The sequence below is a fragment of the Peromyscus eremicus genome, chromosome X (assembly GCF_949786415.1).
Source record: "Peromyscus eremicus chromosome X, PerEre_H2_v1, whole genome shotgun sequence".
Lineage (NCBI taxonomy): Eukaryota > Metazoa > Chordata > Mammalia > Rodentia > Cricetidae > Peromyscus > Peromyscus eremicus.
Genome location: NC_081439.1, coordinates 78173467 through 78195718, shown reverse-complemented (window position 1 = coordinate 78195718; position 22252 = coordinate 78173467). Strand labels below are relative to the sequence as shown.

Sequence of the window (22252 nt, the reverse complement as noted above, 5' to 3'; positions counted from 1 at the left end):
GTATATCGAAAATATTATGGGCTGGAGAGATGGTTCAGAGGTTAAGAGCACTGGCTGCTCTTCTAGAGGTCCTGAGTTCAATTCCCAGCAACCACAAAGTGGCTCACAACCATCTACAATAAGATCTGGTGGCCGTTAGGCTTACATGCAGGCAGAACACTGTATACATATTGAATAAATGCCCATTAATTGATACTGGTGATAAGGTTTGTGTTTTTTTTAAGAAATTTCCCACATGACTGATTTATTCTATTTTTCACCTATTCTCCAACTTCAGCATCAGTGTAAACTATCAGTTTTATCACAATAATTGTATACAAGGCCCTCCCTTAGAGTGACACTGAATTCCATCAATTAGACATTTTATTTTGTCATCACTATCTGTCATTTGTCTGTTAGGGCTCAAAAACATAAATGTTGTCCTATCATTTCTAGTTGCTCTACCTAGTACTAACAATAGAGAAAAGATGCCATTTAATGACATTTTGTAAGTATTTATTGAATTATTATCACCCTATAAGGCTACAGAAAATAAACATAAATCCCTACATTTTATGAAACTTCATTTTTTGAAACAGTCTCACTACAGAACCCACTAGGCCCAAGACTATGTAAATCAGGCTAGTTTTATATCCATGGCAATCCATTCTGTCCAGGCTTCCTTAGTGCTAACCTTATAGGCATGATACACAACACATGGCTCTATTCCCTACATTTAAAGCCAAGCAAATGAGAAAGAAATGACAGATAACTTTCCCACAATCACATAATTGAGAGAACTAGATACAATAACTGGAAACTGTGTGTTCTTTCCCAATGGTACAATACCATTTTTTAAACCACTACTTAACATGTTGTTAATTCAGTCATTTTCAGGTGGCTGAGAAATGGTATAATAATCAACAGAGTACCATAGCACAGAATATGTGAAACCATGAGTAAAGATAAATCTTCATCAGAACAGGGCTTGGTAAAATGAACATCTGATGTGGATTAGAATGAGTTAAGACTAAGTCAGTCCTAGGCAGAGCCAGGTGGATCTCTGTGAGTTTGAGGCCAGCCTGATCTACAGAGTGAGATCCAGTATAGGCACCAAAACTACACAGAGAAACCATGTCTCAAAAAGCCAAAAAAGACTAAGTCAGTCCACATTGTTTTGGAAATAGCTAGAGCATAAATAATAAATTAAATAAATGAAATTCTTTGTAAATGAAATTACTTGAGCATACGTAATAGCACAATTCAAGGGTCAATGATTTGTTTCATTTTACAAATTAATAACAAGGGGTGAAGTAGAAGAGTGGGCTACTCACTACATAGGAAGCTGCCAAGAACAACACTGGAAAAACACAAATCGGCCAGAAATCAGAAGTTGTGTATTTTCTGCTGTAACTCTTCAATTATGGTAAATTGTCAGGCTTAACAGTGCTTAACTTTTCCAGGACAAAACAATTTATTTGGCAAATGACTCTAAATGACACCCAAGTGTCTTATATTTAGTAGCTTTATTAGAGTTGTAAGCCATAAGGGAGCTTGCAAAGGAGTAAGCAAATGAGCTTACTTTCTTTGGGGAGGGGCAGTGGGGGGAGTGGCAGTATTTTGAACCAGATCTTCCCAGAAACTTCATGGAGATAAACTTAAGGCAGTGTGCTTCTACTTAGGTCTTCTAAGCCCCATGGTACTATCTCACACAAGGAGAGTAACAGGATTCAAGTGTTCTAAGTACTACACTATGCTATGCACGTGGAGTGCCTACTATATACACCAGGGACTATCTTCCTCACTAAGCAGGAACTGTTACAATGTGAGTTTTGTATTCTATTCAGTAAAATTAAATTCTTAATGTCATTCAATCATTGCTTCTGATTTCAGAAGTTTCAGAAATATTATTTCAGGGCCAAATTTATTTTTAGTCTGAGAAGTTAATGGTACTTCTTAGCAGTGACACTTGGACACAGGCATGCTCTTATTTCTGAAGACTGTTACTGTTCATTTTAATGAAGGCACAATGTATCAAAAAGTTACACTAAAACTAAGGACACAAAAAAGGCTGATGGTCAGAGACTTGTTCTTACAGGTTTTTTACTGTAGAGAGAGTAAGTTTCTTTTTTCTTTAAGAAAAGAAAAAAAAGACATGTTTAATGAATTAAAATATTATTCAGAAAGTGTGTGACAGATGGTAAAGCTGAGCAACATTTACTGCAATATTTAACTCGGATTCAGCTGACGCACCCCATTACATTTCATACAGAGCATTCTTATTATTGATAAGTTGGAAATTGCAGATTCTTAACATGTACAGGTCAGATGGAACCATCGATAATGGCGAGTTAATTTATAATACAAATCAACTCTACATTCTATCCAAGTGGCAGCATCCTGTGTAAGAGAATCAGTTCCTTTGTATATGCACGTTTCTGGTGAAACATAAATTCTGGGATTGATGGCAGATATTGGAAAGCTTATTCTTGTAAATTAGCTATACTTTGAAACCTCAAAATAAGCATTGTGTTCTGTGCCATGGAATCTTAACTACAGTAAAGGACGTGTCAAGAAATAAGCTCTGCTATACTTCAGGAAACTAACAGAAATCACATTTCATGTAAACTGTTTTGGCTCAAAGAATTAGCTTGTCACACTTTACAGATGCAGCAAACTACAGTAATTTTTCTTTAAAGGTATAGCCGAAATTGATTTGGCAATTAAAAGCATGTGTTGGTAAAAGAAAATACCTTCCAAGAGGAAAACATAAAAGACTGTATTAATAATCATATTTTTGGTTTTATACTTCACCAAAATCTGACATGCTTTATCAAGATCTGTATATCTTTGTAAATTTTCTTTTTCTCTCACTCCACTTAGAAAAATTTGGTCACGGCACATAATTACATAAGTGTAGCTGTTATAGGATATCTAGCCACCAAAGAATCATTTGTTCAGATAGAGACAGCATAGCTGGCTTTATATATTATAAGTCTTGCCAGATGTCCTGGCAATGTTCCAACAATGATGATGACAGTCATTGCACTAATTCTCAGGAACTGCACATAAAGATAATACTGTCCAAATTGAGAGTGAATGAAACTCACACTTTCAAAGTCCATTATCAAAATAAATGCTGGCAACAGATCCTAACCAGAGAAAATAATCTAGAGAAAAGAAATGAAAAAAAAGGCAGTATTTGTCTTTCCAAGTTGCAGAAGGATTTTTGCTTTAATCTAGAGGCTATATGGGTCAAGTAGAAAAGCAGAAAGGTGTAAAAAAGGAGATATAGGGGAATGAGAAGTGCACATGAGTAAAATTCAATGAAATATATGTATGAAAATCTTGTAAATAAAATTATTTTAAAAAAGAAAAAAAAGAAATTAAAAATAGAGAGCATTTGTACTATAAAGAAAGACCTAGGGGCAAGTACTTTAACATATTCCACATTAGATCTCAAGCATGGAGTATAATTTTTGGTTCATAAGTAAACAAATGATATTATTTGAAAAATGAACAAAAGTTATTGAGAATAATGCAACTCTTTAGTGTGTGTGTGTGTGTGTGTGTGTGTGCGTGTGCGTGTGTGTATGTGTGTGTGTGTGTGTTTGTGTGTAGGGGTGTGTGTGAGAGGTGGAACCTAGGCAATCACATTAGCAGAGATTTACACACTGGCCTTCAAATACACACACACACACACACACACACACACACACACACACACACACCCCAATACATACATACATACATACATACATACACATACACACACACACACACACACACACACCTCTACTGTTTTATTGGAGCAACAAATGTTCTTTGAAAAGAACCCAACTAGGCTCATTTGTTCATTGGTTTCATGCATGTTTTGTTTGGTTTGGATTTAAACAGTGAGTTTCAAGGAAGTCACAAGTAGAAAGCAGGGAGAAGCAAGAGAAGTCAGACACTTAGTGATGCTGTATAGCTTATTCCTAAATCCTGACTTTTTGAAGTTCTTCAGCTATGCTCATACTCCTTACCCTGACCTTCATGAATATGCACATATCCACACACAAACACATCCTAATTAAAATAAATCTTTTTAAAAAGTACCAATAATGCAAATATCATAACTCTTTTATTGCAAACCCAATTCTATCACTAATCAAAAGAATTGCCACACTTTAACAAAGTTGCAACTTAAAGCCATGATGTTGCAATCCAAAACCAAATCTTTTGGTATTAAAAAAAAGACATGATTTTAATACCTAAACTGCCCACAGGTAGCAGGGTTGGTTTGTCCAGTATAACTAACCCATTGTAGCTGCATTTCATTTTTATTTGGAAAGACTGATCCAGTGTTTTTTATAGCCTTCGATTAAGCTGTTTAAATAAAAAAAGTAAATGTTGAAAGAGGAAACCATTGTAGTTAAGCTCTATGTAAACTAGTACTAGACAAATCTCAGGTGGTTTCGGAGTTCGGTTTGGATAAATACCTAAATCTATTCGAACCTCTTTAGCTGAAAAATTCCAGCTCCCACAGGGTTAGTGGAGCTTCAGGTTTTCCACTGAATCTGACATAGCTTTTCAAAAATACCCACACTCAATCCCTAGCTAATAGTAAAAGCAACTGAGGTAGGGGAAAGTTAACAGACTTTCTCAAATATAAAATGACTTCAGTAGTTGGCTCAATATGAGAGATTTCCAACTCCAACTTTAAAATTCCGCTAGAATTCTAAGTCTAGTAAGAACATGGACAAGAAACTATATGCACTGGAACTGGTACTTAACATCTAACGGTTGAGACCTCAAACTGCCAAACGTTTTAAGTATCTGCAAACAAGCAACAATTAATCTTCACCTGTTCAGTGAAGTCACTCCCCCACCCCCTGTAGATTCTGGACATTGAACCAAGAACCTCAGGCATGTTAAACAATCATTGTACTAATGTACTGTACCCCCAGACAGGCCTGCAACTCCTCCTGCCTCTGTCTCTCTAATAGTTTAAATTATAGGGGTGTACCACACTGCTAGGCTAAATTAACTCTCATCCATATTTCACCTCTCATCTCCAACATTAACTTTTTGAGAAGACTCCTAGTTGATGGAAGTGGCTTTCTTTATGAATCTCTTCTACATTTCCTGTCATTCATGCATGTGCATTTATCTAATGTTTATTTATTCCTTCAACCAGTGAATAACTCCAGGGTAAGGACTACATTTTTGTTGTTGCTGTTCACTACTGCATGTCAGCTAATGCAGAATTGCTTTCTGCCTAGAATGGAGAACTCCCTGTGTAAATTTTAAGGAACATAGAATTATTCTGTGTTGATTTTGGCGTGAGAGCCAAAGAAACAGTGATAATTGTTTTAGTTTCATCTGATAGTTTTCATTACAGAGCATTTCAGAATGGATATGATAGAATAGTTTTCCTAAGCTTTTCAGCAAAGATGGTCATAGCTGCATTACACTAAAAACTATCGGGAAATAGAATGCATTATTGAAAGGAATGAGATATTCTTCTACCCCTTGCACCTTTCTAATACTGGAATAGTTCTGACTTACTTGGACTACTAGTTGGCATGTGGAAACAACATCCCATAGATGTGAACAGGGAAGGATGGCCATGATAACCTGTCAAATATGGATGAAACTCATTTGGAACTTAGCCACTACACTCTGCTAGTAAAAATTCTCACTCCTCACAGTCAAATGGTCAACTTGATGTTTTCTGAACACCTTTTCTTTATTGATAGAGGCTTTGATGTGTTTGGACTATACCTTTACCTAGAACCTTCTTCCAAGTCTTCACTCAGAAAGGATCTCCCCCTGCTCTGAAATGTTACTAAAACCATGTATATGGAAATTATATAGATCAAAAACTTCTGTGGATCAACTAGGTTTCATTACTAAGTAGAATGAATTATCTATAATCTATTTGCATTTTTCATAGCTTTATCCTGTTTATTGTTGATTTTGCTTTCTAATATAAGATTCTGAGTGGAAATATGCATGTCATATTTATGTTTAACTCACATTTCTAATGCTTTGTACACGATGTATATCCAGCCATGCAAGAATAACTAATTATGTGTGTGCAAAAAGGAAATGAAATAGGGCAGAAGGCAAAATCTATGTGTCAAATATGTGCTAATCTATGAATGCTTATGCAGATTTGTTAGATGACCTAACATATGCCTCATCATACAGTACTTTAAAATGTTTAACTAATTCATCATTTTTAACACACTTGACGAGTTTAAACTAATAAACCCCATAAAATGGAGATTATAAAATTAAACAAAGCTATAGATATATTTATATGTTGATTGCTCATTTCAAATCTCAACTTCTGAGTTCTTTAATCTAATTTAGCTAGGAATGCCCCACCACCACCACCCTCTATGTTGATGGTTAAATATAGAGCTTCACATACATTAGACAAGTGTTCTACCATTGAGTCATAACCTCACACCTCCAAATCAATTTTAATAATCATTTAATTGGCAGTTGTGATGAGCTTTGGTTTATTCAACTAACAATGGACATTAAATGAATTGTCATGTACATTTGAATCATATTTTGGATGATCTATGAGAAGCCATAGTAAAATATTTTTAACTATGACCTTAATATGTCAGTAGAGGGCAAAGCATACATTGGTCCATTCACTAGAAATATAGTGCTTCTTACTATGTGCCTGGCCTGAGAATCCAGGAGATGATCACACAAATGTCAACATACTAAATATTTCTTTCAGGAAGACAATATGCCAATAAGCTATAAATTTTATTTCTTCATTGGAGTGGTTCAAAAGCATAATATCCTCTGCTTATTAACACTTAATAACTTATAAAATGTCATATAATTAAACTCACACACTATGCTTTTATTCTTGTTTGCTCTTAACTGACTGTTAAGCTCTGTCACAGCCTACAGAGTGCTTTGCCTTTGCTTTATCTGATCCAGTTGTATGGCACATAGCATATTGCAAGGAACTGCTATAGCTACTTAATAAATATATGCTGCTTGACTAGTAGAAACACAGAGAGAAACATATTTTTGAACATAGAGATTTTTTAGTATACCAAATTCTTAATTATTTGAGACAATGGAGAGAGTTAATTCACAACAAAAGATAATATTCATTTTCATTTGTTTTTGGAATGTATTCCATACAGAGCTCCTCATTTGAGTCTTTCAGTTGCTTTGATAGTATATATTGAACCATGTTAAGAAGTTGTAATATTAATTACCAACTATGCTCAAAGCTGGGATGCTATATAACCAACCAAAAATGTGGTAAGGAAAACTTAAAATGTATGTTGTACTTTTAGGCTACACAGTTTATACTGATTGTAAACTTGACAGTATTTAGAGATATCTAGTAGATCAAGCTATAGGTATACCAGTTAGAGAGCGCCAAGATCTGGATAACTGAAGTAGAAAGACACACTACAAATACTGGTGGCACAATACCAGGGTCCAGAGTCCTGGAGTGAACAAAAATGAGGAGAGCTGAGCACAAGTATCCATCTCCTTTTGGCTTCTTGAATATGGGTTTGATAAGACCAATTGCCTTGACATTCCCATTCATGATGACGTACATCCCAAACTGTGAGTCAAACTGAACCCTTTTTCCTTAAGTTGTGTTCATCATATATTTAGTCACATATAAAGTAACTGGTATACCTGTATTATTTTTTGCTGCCAGTTTTACATCCCACACTGCATGATTTCTTGAAAGGAGGAAACATAATTTCATTTTACAGGTACAATAAAATGTTGAATATTATCTTTCATATATGACAGAAAACTATTCAATTCAATTAGTTGACTCTTCTTTTCTACAAAAGAGAAAGGGTAGATATTCCTTTAAGACTGAAGAGCTGAACACTATATGAATATTTTGCTTCTCACATGAATTTTCTACATTTACAGGAGTGCACCCTTTTCTTTCGATTATTGTAAAATCAAAAAAAGCTGTCTCAGAATTTAGTTTTAGAAAAATGAATAAAACTTAGCTAGAATGAAGTCTGACAGCCTGGCATCATGTCATTTGTCTGTAATTTCAACATTTGACAGGTATAGGAAGGGGGGTCAGCCTGTCAGACATGAGAGACTGTCTCAAAAAAATTGGTATCTAAAAGCCCCAAGACCTTGACTCTAAACAATTCCTTGAGGAAAATAATTTATTTCCCATTAGTAAGATTATAGGGCAGAATGATAAATGGCATGTCTACATATTTTTTTTCAATTTTACAAATCATTTAAAGACTCATTGCTTTGTTTGTGTTTGTGTGTGTATATGTTTGTGTAAGTATATACATACATGTATATGCAGGTGCATACATTTGAAATGTGTAGAGACCAGATGGTGGGGTCAACTTTCTATTTATTGGAGGCATGGTCTTTCCCTGATAGAGAGACTTATATCTTGACTAGGATGATCAGATCCATTTTTTCAACTGTGTAAAAAATATAATTAGATGCTTTACATTCTGGACCAGACCCATAGCAAATGAATCTTGGTATCTACTCAGACAACATCAATTGTATATGTCCAAATCTCCTTCTAACTATTTACCTCTAGAAAGCTTGTCTAAAATCCTATTAAAATTTTCATTGAATTTTTTCCACTCTTACCCTTAAATGAGTAACTAATATGTAATCTTCACAAGTTCCAAAACATGTCTTATATAATATATATGTGTATATACATATATATATAATCATAACACACACCATATATATTATATATATATATATTTATTTATTTACCAAAATTTGATAGGCTAAGCAATGATAAATCACATATTTCCATTCCCAGCACCACAAATGCATTTGCACAATGTAATAATTTATCTTCTAATTTTTGCACTACAGTAGTGTCATTACTAAATATATTCCCTTGCTTTTTACATTTGTGTTTAAACATTTATTTATTTGTATGTGTGTATGACGTGTGTGTGTGTGTGTGTGTGCGTGTGTGTGTGTGTGTGTGTGTGTGTGTGCAGAAGTCAGAGATGGACATCAGGTGTCTTGCTCTATTATTCTCCAACTTATTCCCTTGAGACAGAAACTCTAACTGAGCCAGAAGCTAGGCTGTTGGCCAAAAAGCCCCAGTGATCCTACTGTCCCCACCCCCACACAGTGTAAGAGTTATAGGTGTACATGTACATACATGCATTTTTACATAGGTTCTGAGTTTCAACTCAGATCCTAATGATGTATAGAAAGAGCACTTATCCACTAAGCCATTTCCCCCAGCTGAAATTTACTTAATTATTTTTATTAATTCTTTGAGAATTTTTACACAGTGTATCTTGATCATATTTACCCCCATCTATTCTCTTTAACTCTTTCCATATCCACCCTTACTTCCTTATCCACAACTTAATGTATTCTTGGTTCAAAATTCCAGGAAACCAACAATTTTACAAGTCACACACACACACACACACACACACACACACACACACACACACACACACACAGAGAGAGAGAGAGAGAGAGAGAGAGAGAGAGAGAGAGAGAGAGAGAGAGAGAGAGAGAGAGAGAGATTTTAATTGGAGTATCTCAACACAGAGGATTTTTTTTCCTTAGAGGCCAAAGACTGCAAAATAAAAAGCCCAGTTAGAGGTGTAGGATATCTGTCTTAAATTGGCATCCCAAAGAAAACCTCCTCAAACAAAATAGGCTATTGCTCTAGTTATTGCTTGCCCACGAGAACTTGTTGGTAAGACCCAATTGCTGAGGATAGCACACAACATTGGTCAATGGACATGTAGAAATCAAGTTGTTACTGATCATGAGGCTTCCTTCCTGCTGGCTAGCTTTCACAGTCCTGGAAGGTGTTATTCAGGCTACTGGGGTAGTGTTGCGGGGGTCATCAACAGTCTAAGCGAGATATGAAACCTGTGAATTGCAATAATGACCAGCATGGCAAGATATGACAATGTGTGCAATAGTGGCACAAATATTTTAGAGACAACCAACTGCTTTCAGGTTAGATTTAATGTCATTTGTTTTTAATCACCACCCAATAAAATGAATTTACTACCTATATCATAAAGTTTAAAATAAAATAAAATAACAAGAAGTGTTCAACAAAAGCTTTTACTTGCTATACATTACCTAAGGTATATCAGGAACTGATAAACTGATAACTGAATAGTTTTCTCCTATAAGGAGAAAATACTGATTTGGCTTTCTACATTATGAAAATAGTATATATTTGAGGGTTTTCTGTAAGAGTGTATTTAAAGAGATATACTAATATTACTATTATTACCTATAAAAATTGTATTTAACTTAACACAAATGTCATAAGTAATTGATAATATTTTAGTCATTTTTAAATTAATGTAAAACTAAAACAATTCCTAGATCCATTACTATATCCAACTTGTGATCCTGTAAATATGAAAATGGTTCATTATTTGTGTCTGTGAATAGATATATGCATACTCTAGTATACGTAAATTTTACACATAAAATAATCAAGTTAGATGAAGTATACTTTCAAGCTTTTTCTATTATTTCCACTTAATATGAATGAATTCCAAAGACAGGTTTTCAATCTCTTAAAATGTAGTTTCTGGTGGCAGGAATGATGAGGAATTGTCAGGTTGAGGGAACATTAACTCTTTTAGACAAATTAAGTCCCGTTTCATGTTCTGAAAAAGATGGTTTCCCAGATGAGTCTCCTGTGGCTTGAAAGGGTTTATGCACCCTTTAACCAGCAATACATTCTCTTCTCACCATTACCATCACGCACCAAATGTCTATCAAATTCCCTGGACAATGTTTGAAAAATGGAGTTCATGCTCAGTGTAATTTCAGACTGAATTTCAAATGAGCAAGGCTCATCAAACAGAGAAGTCCTGTGCACACGGACTCCCAAAAGCACAGGCTCCATTCAAGAGTTCCTTAGAAGGCAATTTCTACAGAAGTGTTGGCTAAGAGATAATTTTTAATACAGGCACTTTAAAATCAAAACATACTACAAGACTAACATTAGATAGGTACTAGGGTCCTTTTTTGGGAAAACTGAGGCCATCCTAGAATAACAACCCAATATTCTCTATTTACTTGGCAGAATGTTAAGTTTCATATCATACACTGAGCTATAACTTATTTCAAAAAACAAAACAAACAAAAAATATTTACTAAGCACTTAACTTTCTAGAAAACATCACGCTAGACTTGTTTCCAAAGACTTAAAGATGAAAACGAATGCATCTCTTAAAGGTGTTTATGAGCCGGTGTGCAAAGCAGGCATGTACATAAACAGAGTACAGGCAAATGAGCAAGTAAGATCATCAAAGTATTAAAATATTATGAGAACACAAGGGACAAGGAAATTAATTTTGATTGCTATGATTAGGAAAGGCTTTCTGGAGGAGATGGTGTAAGCAAGCAGCTAATATTTAAATTAGTTTACAATCTTTTCAAAAAGAACATTTTTTCCCACTTGAGACTGTAAGAAGGCAATAAAACAGTTTCACAGGGAACATATGTGGAATTCATCTCAGATTTATGAACCTCTCTGAACTTAAGGGTGGTGTAACATCAAGGTTAGGAACATGTGTCCTGATGTCTGAAAGACCAAAATTTGGATCAAAATCCTCACTACCATATTTTATGACTTCTATGATTCAACCACATGGTTGATCCATTCTAGTCTTCTCATATTTAAGTGAGTTTAATTAAAATGAGACTAATAATAGTGCTTCACTTATAGGATTTGCCTTGGAGATTGCTTAAGGCTGACATAACTATATAACACACATACACACGTATACACACACACACACACACACACACACACACACACACACACACAGAGAGAGAGAGGGAGGGAGAGAGAGAGAGAGAGAGAGAGAGAGAGAGAGAGAGAGAGAGAGAGAGAGAGAGAGAGAGAGAGAGAGAGGAGGGAAGGTTGGGGGAAGTGAGGGAGAATGAACATTCCTAATCTAAAAATCTGAATGAAATAAAAAGTGCTACAGAATCAGAATCACTTTGAGCATTGACATGATGATACAAGCAGAAAATTCCATACCTGATTTCATGGGAGAGGTCACAGTCAAAATGCAGGAATATTAAAAGTATTGTATGATTTAACCTCAGGCATATCATCAATCTGAAACCAAATTGAACTTCTCACTTAGACTTGGGTCCCATGACACAAGGTATGTTATGCATGCACAAATATTTCCAAATCTTCAAACTACTATGAAGCTTTAAACACTGTAGTCTCCAGCATTGTCTTTATATCTATTTGTTATTTGTATATTCATAAAGCTAGTGTTAGGTCTCAAAGAAACCTGGGACAAATGACTCAGTTGCCTATTTAACATATCAAAGGGGAAATTGGCCACCAGTCTCTCCCAGTCTTTACAGAGTTCATGCTCCTCAGCACCTGTCATCCCAACCAGCTACCCTAAACCTCTCCAGCCCCTGAGCTTCCCTTCCCTTCCCCTACTTCTCTTTCCTATATCACTTCCTTTGTGCTCTCTTGGTTCCTCTCTCTTCCTCCCCACACCCCTTTCTCTCTCATGGCCTGGTCTATTTCACCCAGTTCAGCCTGAACTCTTCCAGATGCCTCTGGCTGTTCTCTCCCTCATATCTACAATAAAACCTATTCCTCAACCATACCTAGGAGTAGTCATGTCCTCATTTTATTCAGACAGGATCTCATCTAGCTCAGGTTGGCAGCAAACTTACTATGTAGTTGAGGGTAACTTTCAGCCTCTGATCCTCCTGCTTCCACCTCAGGAATGTTAGTTTATGTTGTGCAATGGACTGCCCTACGGCCTCCAGCATGGTAGTCACTCACTCCATCAACTTGTCTATATCTCCAGCTCTTAGTCTGGAGCACTTCATTAGGATGCTAAACTATGCTATATATAACTATATATGGTATTCAGGAAAGAGTGAAAGGACTCTTTATCAAAGCCACTCTGCGTCTGCTTTTTTATTAGTTCTCACCTTTAGGCTGTCCATGGCCTAAAAAAGCTCAGTTTTAGCGAGAATTATTCTATGTCCCTGTACCACTTCCATTGTTGGTATATGACCACTCTTCATGTGGCCAAATCCCTCATTCCCACCTTTTGTTTCCTAGTACTCCAGCCTGGCTTCTGTTATAGCCAGAATCTCCATGCCCTTCACTTCAGTCTCTTACTAATAGTATGTCCTTAATTTCCACTGTGTTCCATGATTACAAATCTCCACTTGCCCTTGTGTACATGTAGCCCAGCTGCACACTCAGTGTTTTTGCCACTGGGGTAATCATTCATGAATAAATGTTGCCTCCAAACAACTTTTATTTGGCTCTGGTTTTCTTTGATAATTGCTGCTATCATTACTATTTAGTTGCTATTTTTAATTTTATACATTACCTCCTACTAATGTTCTAATTTCATTTAGAGTCCCCCAGACTACTATGAACAGTCCAAGTATTTCAAAGAATTGTTTGGCTTCCTCATGTTGTGTAGAACCCAGAGTCTTGGACTGGTTGGACAACGTAATCTACCATGGAACTACCGACATCTTTGAATGAAAAAAAAAAAAAGAAGAAATAAAAGAGAGGAAAAGACACATGACTGATCCTAGGTATAGTAGAGGAGAAAGTTTACTATGGATATGTTGGCAAGCATAGCCAGAGGCAGGGACATCTGGGAGAGTCTAGAGTGGATATGACACCAAGCCAGGCAACGTGGAAAGAGGGTAGAGGAAGGAAGAGGGAAATGAGCGGACCAGGTGCAGCAGCCAGGAGGCCCAAACATACAAAGACAGCAAGCAACCAAAATGGTTGGATTATATAGGAGAGAGCAACCCAGCTCCCTGGGCTAGAGAGTACAGGGTAGGGGGCGGGGTATGCCAGTCATTACCTGTAACAGGGAGGGATTGCTAGGTGCAGGAAGAACCTCCAGGCCAGATCTTCTCTGATATGTTAAATAGGCACCTCAACCATTTGTCCCAGACTTGAAACTTAATAACCCCCACCTAAAGTGTCTTTATTTTAAAAAAAGCACTTTTTGGATTTTGAAAACAGTTTCCTTTTCAATATAAACATTATGTCCATGGGTCTCCCCCATGACACTTAAAAGAAAAAAAAATCCATACTCTCCCCTATCCAAGCTGTTAAATGAAACAACAACAAAAAATTCTTATTTTCAATTTCCTAATTTTTTTTTTAAGTTCGCAGAGTAGTAGGGCATAAAGGGTAAGGACAGAGTCAGATGTGGTAACATTTCTCCAGTATAAGCTGAAATTCAGTTTTTCTTTGAAAGACAGCAAATGTCCAGGCCTACAGAGTTCATTAAAACAGAGGAGAGAGGGAGAAAGCTGTGCTCTTTGTTTTTGTTTTGTCAATCCATATGACATTTGCTTTACAAAGAATGGATTGCCATCCCACTAAAACCCATTATTGCCTTGTGATAAAGGCTATGATGCGATACTTTTGGCTGAATAGTAACCACATCTTTTTCATCTATTTTAAAATATTCTCCTAATAGAGAAGAGTGTAATAAAAGTTAACATAATGGCAGTGCTGTAGTGACCCCCAATCTGTTCAGAATTGTCTGGAAAGGACAATGTGCTTCCCCAGTAACTTGATTTGTAACTACTTCAAATGACTCTCCCTCCACTATGAGGAAATCCCAGGTGTTGATAGTTAGTTGACAGGGTGTTAATGTCATTAACATTCTGTCAGCTCTTCTTGTCAATGTGTTAATGGTGCTCCTGCTGCTCAGTCACTCTCTGTCCTCCAGTTGGGGAAATGATTTAGCTAGCAGTCAATCAAAAAGCTAAGCTGATTTGGGGCCAGAGACAGCCTTGCCATTGACAAAATCTCTGTGAGTAAATGTACTAAGAAATTTGTCAACAGTATATAAGCAGTAAGGTCAACACTGTGATTAACTTGCTTTGTTAGACAGTTTTAGATGTTAAGGATGGACCACATAAAAGTAGAAGAAAGCAGGGGATGCTGGTACACAGCTTTAATCCTAAGCACTTCAGAGGCAGATGCAGGCTGATCTCTGTGAGCCTGTTCTATGTAGAGAGGTTCAGGCAGGACAGGACTACATAGTCAAACATTGTCTCAAAAAATAAATAAAAACAAATAAACAAACAAAATAGCAGTTTGACTAAAAGTACAAACAGCTGTCTTTTTAAGAATGAGTTTCTTTCCTGCCTGAAAAAGCCTGGCATAGTAACTAAAATAATCCATTCATGAGAGCCTGAGGAGGAAAGAAGGGGGAGAGGGGACGATGAGATGAGAGCAAACAGGTTGGTGGGCAAGAAGCACGTATCAGGTCTCAGAACACATTAACAGAAAGCAGGATGCTTTAGCAAACCACTGTGAGCTGAAGGAAAACAGGAAGGCCACAGAAACAAGACTTTTCCCAATGATTCAGCTCAGTGAAAGTAAAATTCACCTCCCTCAACCCATAAAAACAAGGAAAGTTACTAGCTATTGCCTTCAAGACAGATGAAAGGCATCTATCTTGCTTCATGGTGTATGGTGAGTGGGGGCTATCACATGGAAACACATAAAAGAATCTTGTTGACCTTCTCCTCCCTCCACATTATTAACAATATTTCCTACCACTTTTATCTAATCATTTTTTTTTCCTGTGGAACTAGACACTTCTTTCACCTGACAGTATGCAAGTGGACATTTCCTCTGGAGCCTTCATGTCTGGAAGGTTCCTTTGACACATAAAGCAGTTAAACAAAGTGTTCATGCTCTTGTTTTGTTAAACTGTCTTTGGTTACAGGTGACATCAACCATCAATCATATCACAGGCCAGCAAAAATTACTAGGTTTTGTTTTCTAAATATGAAACCAAAACCAAACAAATAACCTGACTCTTTCACAATCACAGTGCTGGCCAAGGTTGCAATGTTGCACGTAGTATCAATGATACGGGCTTAGAAGAGAAGGCCTAAGATTGGCAATGAGTTCATTCTCAGAGCACTATTTCATGTCTCTCAAGCATGGGTTATTTTTCAAAGAACAGTTAGCCAGATATGATTCTGAACCTCAGCTCACCAATATCCTCAATAGGCTTCAAATACAGACACAGAACTCTCGGTAACTTTAAAAGATGAAAAGAGATGACCTTTGAAAATGAATTAAGAACGTGGGACTATAGAAAGTAACTTTATGATTTACTGAAGCTATCTTGACAAAACTGTAGATTACCACACACATATAAGGACAGTTAATTTTATCAGTAGATACAGAAGCTATTCCTCACTTAATAAGCAGGAGCTTTAAAAGTATCAAATATATAAAATTAGGTCACTTGACAAATAGTAAACAATCAATGAGAGTTAATTATCAACACTAATTTTTTATGGGTTTCCATCCCTAAACAAGAAGATATCTTCAATTGGTACCTGCTTACAGGGGAAAATTTGTCTTCTCCAATGGCATTTCACTGGGTATATTAACCCTACTTCAAGATAGGTCCCATACTCAGAATTATATGGCCAACACAAAACAAACCCAAGGATAATTTTATAGACCTTCTGTCTCAAGTTGCTTTGTTACAGTATTTTTGTCTTACTGGTCTTTTGCTTGTATAATTTTGTTTCCAATTTTGTGTTTTTGTGGGTTGTTTTGTGTGTTTTTGTGGGTTGTTTTGTGTGTGTGTCTGTTTGTATTTATTGTTTGCTTTTTAAAGAGAGAGAAAGAAAGGGTAAGAAGTTGGATGTGTAGGGAGATAGAGAGGATCTGGAAGGAGTTGGGTGAAGGGAAAAGCCAGATCAGAATATACTGGACGAAAAAATTGTTTTTCAATAAAAAAGAGAAAAAAAACCCAAAACCAAAGCTAACCAACCAAAGAAAAGCAAAACAAAACAAAACTGCACTATTCAATGATTAAAAAAAAAAAAAAAGAGGAAGAAAAACCTAAATAAAATCCTAGCAACCTATTAATTTCAATTCAGTCTAAGGACTAGATGTACAGCTTGGTAGTATAGGACTTGATTAATATGCACACAGCTTAGAGCTAGATCCCCAGTATCTCATGAAAACAAATAACAACAAAACTTCCAAGACTAGGGTTGTGATGAACACGTTAGCACTGAAGGATAAATATTTCTCTGACAGATGATCTTTCAATTTTATGGTTATAAAAAGTGTGCATGCTGAATCTATTTATTTTCCTCTTTTGGAGACTAATGCAGCTTAGGCTGGCCTTGATCTCCCGACCCACCTTCCTCTACCTTCCAAGTACTAGGATTACAGATACAGATACCATGCCTAGCTCTTTGTTTTATAATTCTATAAAGTTAATTTCATTTGTTTTGTTCCTCTCATTGGTAGGATGTAGAAAATACCTCCTCCAAATATGGTACCTTTAGGTTATTTATGTCTTCTACGTGAAAATATCTGAGATTGAGTAATTCATAAGTAATAGAAATTTATCCTGGTTCTGGAGGCTAAGAATCCAGGATGAAAGCATCAGCAAATTCATGTCTGGTGGTAATGGTTTGAGCCTTACTGTTGTGTCCTCCTATGGCAAAGGCCCAAAAAAGCAAAATGGCCTCTCTCTCTCTCTCTCTTCCCGTGTGTGTGTGTGTGTGTGTGTGTGTGTGTGTGTGTGTGTGTGTGTGTGTGTGTTTGGGGGAATCTGAGCTCTTTTTTTTTCCTTTAGTGTTTTTATGAGGAACAGAATTCACATATCAAAGAAGTGTTCTTAACCTAACATCTAATCACTTCCAAAAGGTACGTGCTTTATACTGTTATACTGCAGATCATGTGTAAATAGGAACTATGGATGGGACACAGATATTCAGGCCAAAGCAGGAGGAATAATGAGTGTTATAAAGTGAAGGAGACTGAGATAAACTCAGAAGGCAGAACCGTCTGAAGTAGATAAACAAACAAACAAACAAACAAACAAACAAACAAAAACTATAATTGCCTAACTCTTCATCTCAGGAACAGGTCATAAAGAGCTGCAAAGATCATTCTCCTTGTCTTCCCTAGTCCTCTGACATGTGACATGTGTCCTGCCCTCTACTCAGAGGTAAGGAATGTCATGTAGAGAAGCCCAGAATTACCTGAACAAATATCTTGCTAAATCATCTCTCACTGTCCCGCCCCAATTTATTACACTTGGATCACATCCTTTTGTCTTCAATTTGGACTTCTATTTAACTGTGTATAAAAAAGTCCTCCTCTACTCTTTTTCCCCCGCTGAGGGCTTCCTCCTATAGCAGTTAACACATTTATTAACTTTATAGCTCCTCTTTTAATCTGTCTTTTTATAGGTGTGTTAAGCTGTGCATTGTGCAATGGGTGAGGAAAGATTTTTTCTTCCCTACACTATTTTATTCTGAAATAGAAATAAGAAACAATTTAGAGAGAAAAGAAGAAACAAAAGTGACACATTTGGTTATAAAGCTGTTGGGTTCAAGAAGCTAGAAGTAGAGCAATTCTATTCACAGGAGAACATTTCCTTTTAATTTTTTGAGACAATGTCTTAAGATGTAGCTCAGGTTGGACTGGAATGTAAGGTAATCCTCCTTCTACATGCCTAAAACCACTGGGATTTCAAGCTTGCTTCACCACACTGGTACCTTGAGGGCTATCTATTTTTTTTCTAGCTTTAAACAAAACAATTATTTTTGAATGAATGAATCATAACTTATAAAATTGACCATAGTTTTTTAAATGAAAGATCTAAAACAGTGATTCAATGTTACTTAAATACTTGATAAGATTTACATGGAGATTTTTTTTTAGAAATAATTATAAGGAAAGCTTACTACTTCTTAACAATATTCTTCTAAATGGGAAAAGTCAAAGAAGGGTCTTGGATTCCCTAATTTCCAATGACTTTACAAACATTTGCTGAGTGTCTACATTGTGCTAGGTGGGAGATATTTGGTAGGTACATAGAGGTTAACAAATAGGATATAATCTCTGCTAAAGGAACAGTATAGAGAGAGTATATAAATGCCAGTAGGTAAAAAATTGCCATATTTTTCATGATATGAACTACAAAGTAACGGTCCTATACATTTTAATACATTTCCAATCCCCTTGTGGACAAACAGTCACACTTTAGTACCACTTAAAGAATAGCTGTTCTTCTGTAACATGCAGATATAGAAGGCCCTCATTTCCATTTTAAAATGATTAATTACATGCATAAAAACAGAAATAAAATAGGAAGAACAAGCCAAGTTAGTGGGGGTTTGAAATTAGTTTTTTCTTTCTTTCTTTTTCCAAAATGAGCAACAAAGACTCAATATTGCAAGCTGTTTTGTGGCCATAAGCCAACTGTAAAAGAAAATACTCCACAGAACAAGGGGATCACAAATTAACTTTAAAAATATGAGACAAGAGTCAAAATGAAAGGTAAAAAAAATAAATCTAGTCCCCAATGAAGTAAAAGTTTCATAATAAGTATCTCAGTGTGGTCGGTTACATAACTCAAGGCTAGATGAGGAGGGCCTGCCTGTAATGGCTCACAAACTTGTTCATCCAATATTCCTATTTCCAAATGTAGCATCACTAAAGCACCATACAGCATTATTTTATGAGGTGAAAAACTAACTGTGGAAAGTAATTTTTTATATATGCCAAGTACCAGTCCTAAGTAATTCTTAGGTTCAGTGCCATAATTCCTAAGTTGCATAGGAAAGAAACAGAGGAGAAGAGAAAAAGGCTTAACCTTGAAAGAAGGTGACTTCCATATAGTTGTTGAAGGAATTTACTTATTATCTGATAAAGAAATTGCAGTATTTATTCCCTCTAGAGATATAAACTAGTGAATCAATCTGCAGTTCAAGATACTTATTTAAACCCAGAGGAGGAGGATATGGCTTTTACTTCTGAAAATCCAGAATAGAAAAAAAATCAGCTCTGAATGTAGTTTATCTTCAGACAACAGCTTGAACACTAAACAATTCAAACTAAATGTAGTTTCTCACATTCTCTTTTCAAATACATACATAAATACATATGTATGTGTATATATGTACACATATGCATGTAATTATCAGTATATTGTATGTAAAATATGAGTTTCCTAAATGTTTATGTAGCAAGAAATATTTACTTTTTCTTTATACATATATTATAGTTGATTTAAATACATCCACTACTGATCAATTTGTTTCTCATTCCATCCATATATCTATCCATTTATCTTTCAGTCTACTGATATTACTCATTCCCTCATTGCTTCTCAAAATGCATATATACCCTCAAAACATGCACGTGAATATACCCAAAGAAGAAAGAAAAGTATAACCCCTCCCTCCAAAATCATTTTCTCAGGCTGATTCTATCCTTAAGAATTTGGTTACAAAAGAGAATTATTCGCTTTGTTCTTTCAGGTATAATCAGACCTCCTAAAACTTACCTTGCATATCTTGTGGGCTTTCAAATAAAATTTGTCTTTGAGAAATGGCAATTTTTTTTCAGATCTAATTGTACCCTTGCTTACACTACCAGGTTCAATACATTGTGAAATGAAATTTATGGTGCTAATATAAAAAGCAGCTTACACCAAATTCATCTAGAGTTGTAGACTAGTGAGTCTAGAACTAACCACACAGTAAATAGATGAATAAACAGCTACACAGACAAACATATAAACAAATGCTTAAATAAATAAAGGATATCATCATTTTTTCCAAAAACTTATCATGGTGACTTTCTGCTTTGGGGAAGTTCTTGATGTCACGCTCCAAATGAAGAATGTTTTGTTCCATTGCTGCAAGGTTGCTCTTGAGAATTTGAGCTGAAACTAAAGAACAATGTGCAAAGTGTTTAGTATCTTTTACTAGTTATTCCACAAAACAACTAAGAACAGTATCTGCTAAAGGATTTTTTTAAAATGTGGAGAATTGTTCCGTGAAGTCATTTCACATTTTTCTGAATTACAGCTCATAAAAATTCTACTCTATATGAAGTAAATGAAAATGTGTAATGTAATATACCAAATCATCATATTTAATACGGGAATGTCACCATTTTACTCAGCCATTAGTTCAGATGAACCCATTTCTATTTAAATTTATTGACGGAACACCTAATATTTTATTCTTTAAAATCTAAATTGAAGACTAAAGAGAAAAACTAAGGTTCAAAGAAATCTTATCTTGTCAATTTGTGTCCTTGGTTATATAAATGATTTAAAGTTAAATTATAAAAAAGGATGAAATGTTTGCCTATTTTTGGAAAGCCTTGAGTTTAATAAACCAACACCTGTGTAAAAATTCCCATCTTTAAGATTTAATACTCAATAGATACAAGTAAAATAACTCTTGATACAGAAGGCGAGTGGAGAGCAAACCCTAGTGAATACATACACACATACACACGCACAAAGATTCAACGTGCCCTCAAACACTATTATTATTTGCTTTAATTATCCCTAATATTCTCTGCTCTTTTCCTTTTCTCTCATTGACAACTAATAATTTTAAGTGTTGTATCCAAACTGCTCCTAAATACATGTACACTTACTGGATTTCTCATGGTGCCGTCATTTCAGGAGTACATTAAAAAAAGAAGAAGAAAGAAAGAAATCTTTTAACTATTTTCTACTACATTACTATATTTTGAATTGTGTACAAAGACACTTCTATCAATCTCAACAAAATCTGATGAAGTTGAGGAGACAAGGGAACGGTTTCAACTTGATACATAGCCTGTGACACCAGTTTTTAAATCCATACTTTTGAAACACTGTTCTCATTGAAGACTATGAAACACAAATAGAAAACCACAGTTTTTATTCTAGTAAATTTTGTCTGTTTCAGAAACATATCAGCATTACAATGAAAAATTTAAGAGACTGACTAAATCAACCCTCTGGCAAATTTCAGTCAGATTATTCTGATCCAAATTCATCACCCTGACAAGCTTACCTTTATAATTCAACAAGGAGAAATCAACGTAATTTACATGGAAGTTCAAGAGACTGAAAATAAAATACTAACACTGAAGATTATTTTTTCAATTAATCTGTCAGTATAAATGGTTATGTCCAATAGAGTTCCACTTGTTTAGATCTGACAAGTTGGAAAGTATTCTCTATGGTAGAAGTTGAAGAACTGTTCTGCCTTGCCCAAACTTTGCTAATGCTATAGCAATCACTGCTTATAAAGGACGAGTTTACTGTGAAGCAAATCACTTTGATTTTAAAACTGAATATTTATCATTTATGTTCTTTCTCTGTAGTCTTCCCAACTATTCAAAAGGTTTCTATTTTCCCATCCTAAGCTATTTACTGGAAAGACAAAAGATGTG

General features: G+C 35.5%; 1 protein-coding gene across 2 annotated transcripts in view; it reads right to left on the bottom strand.

Moving 5' to 3' along the window:
* Nucleotides 1-22252, bottom strand: part of Diaph2 (diaphanous related formin 2) — a 752478-nt gene that overhangs the window by 251625 nt on the left and 478601 nt on the right. For both annotated transcript variants that reach the window (XM_059251575.1, XM_059251574.1), the window contains one exon: nucleotides 20620-20744. In XM_059251575.1, coding sequence (XP_059107558.1) covers nucleotides 20620-20744 — 125 coding nt within the window. The remainder of the gene's footprint in view (nucleotides 1-20619; nucleotides 20745-22252) is intronic.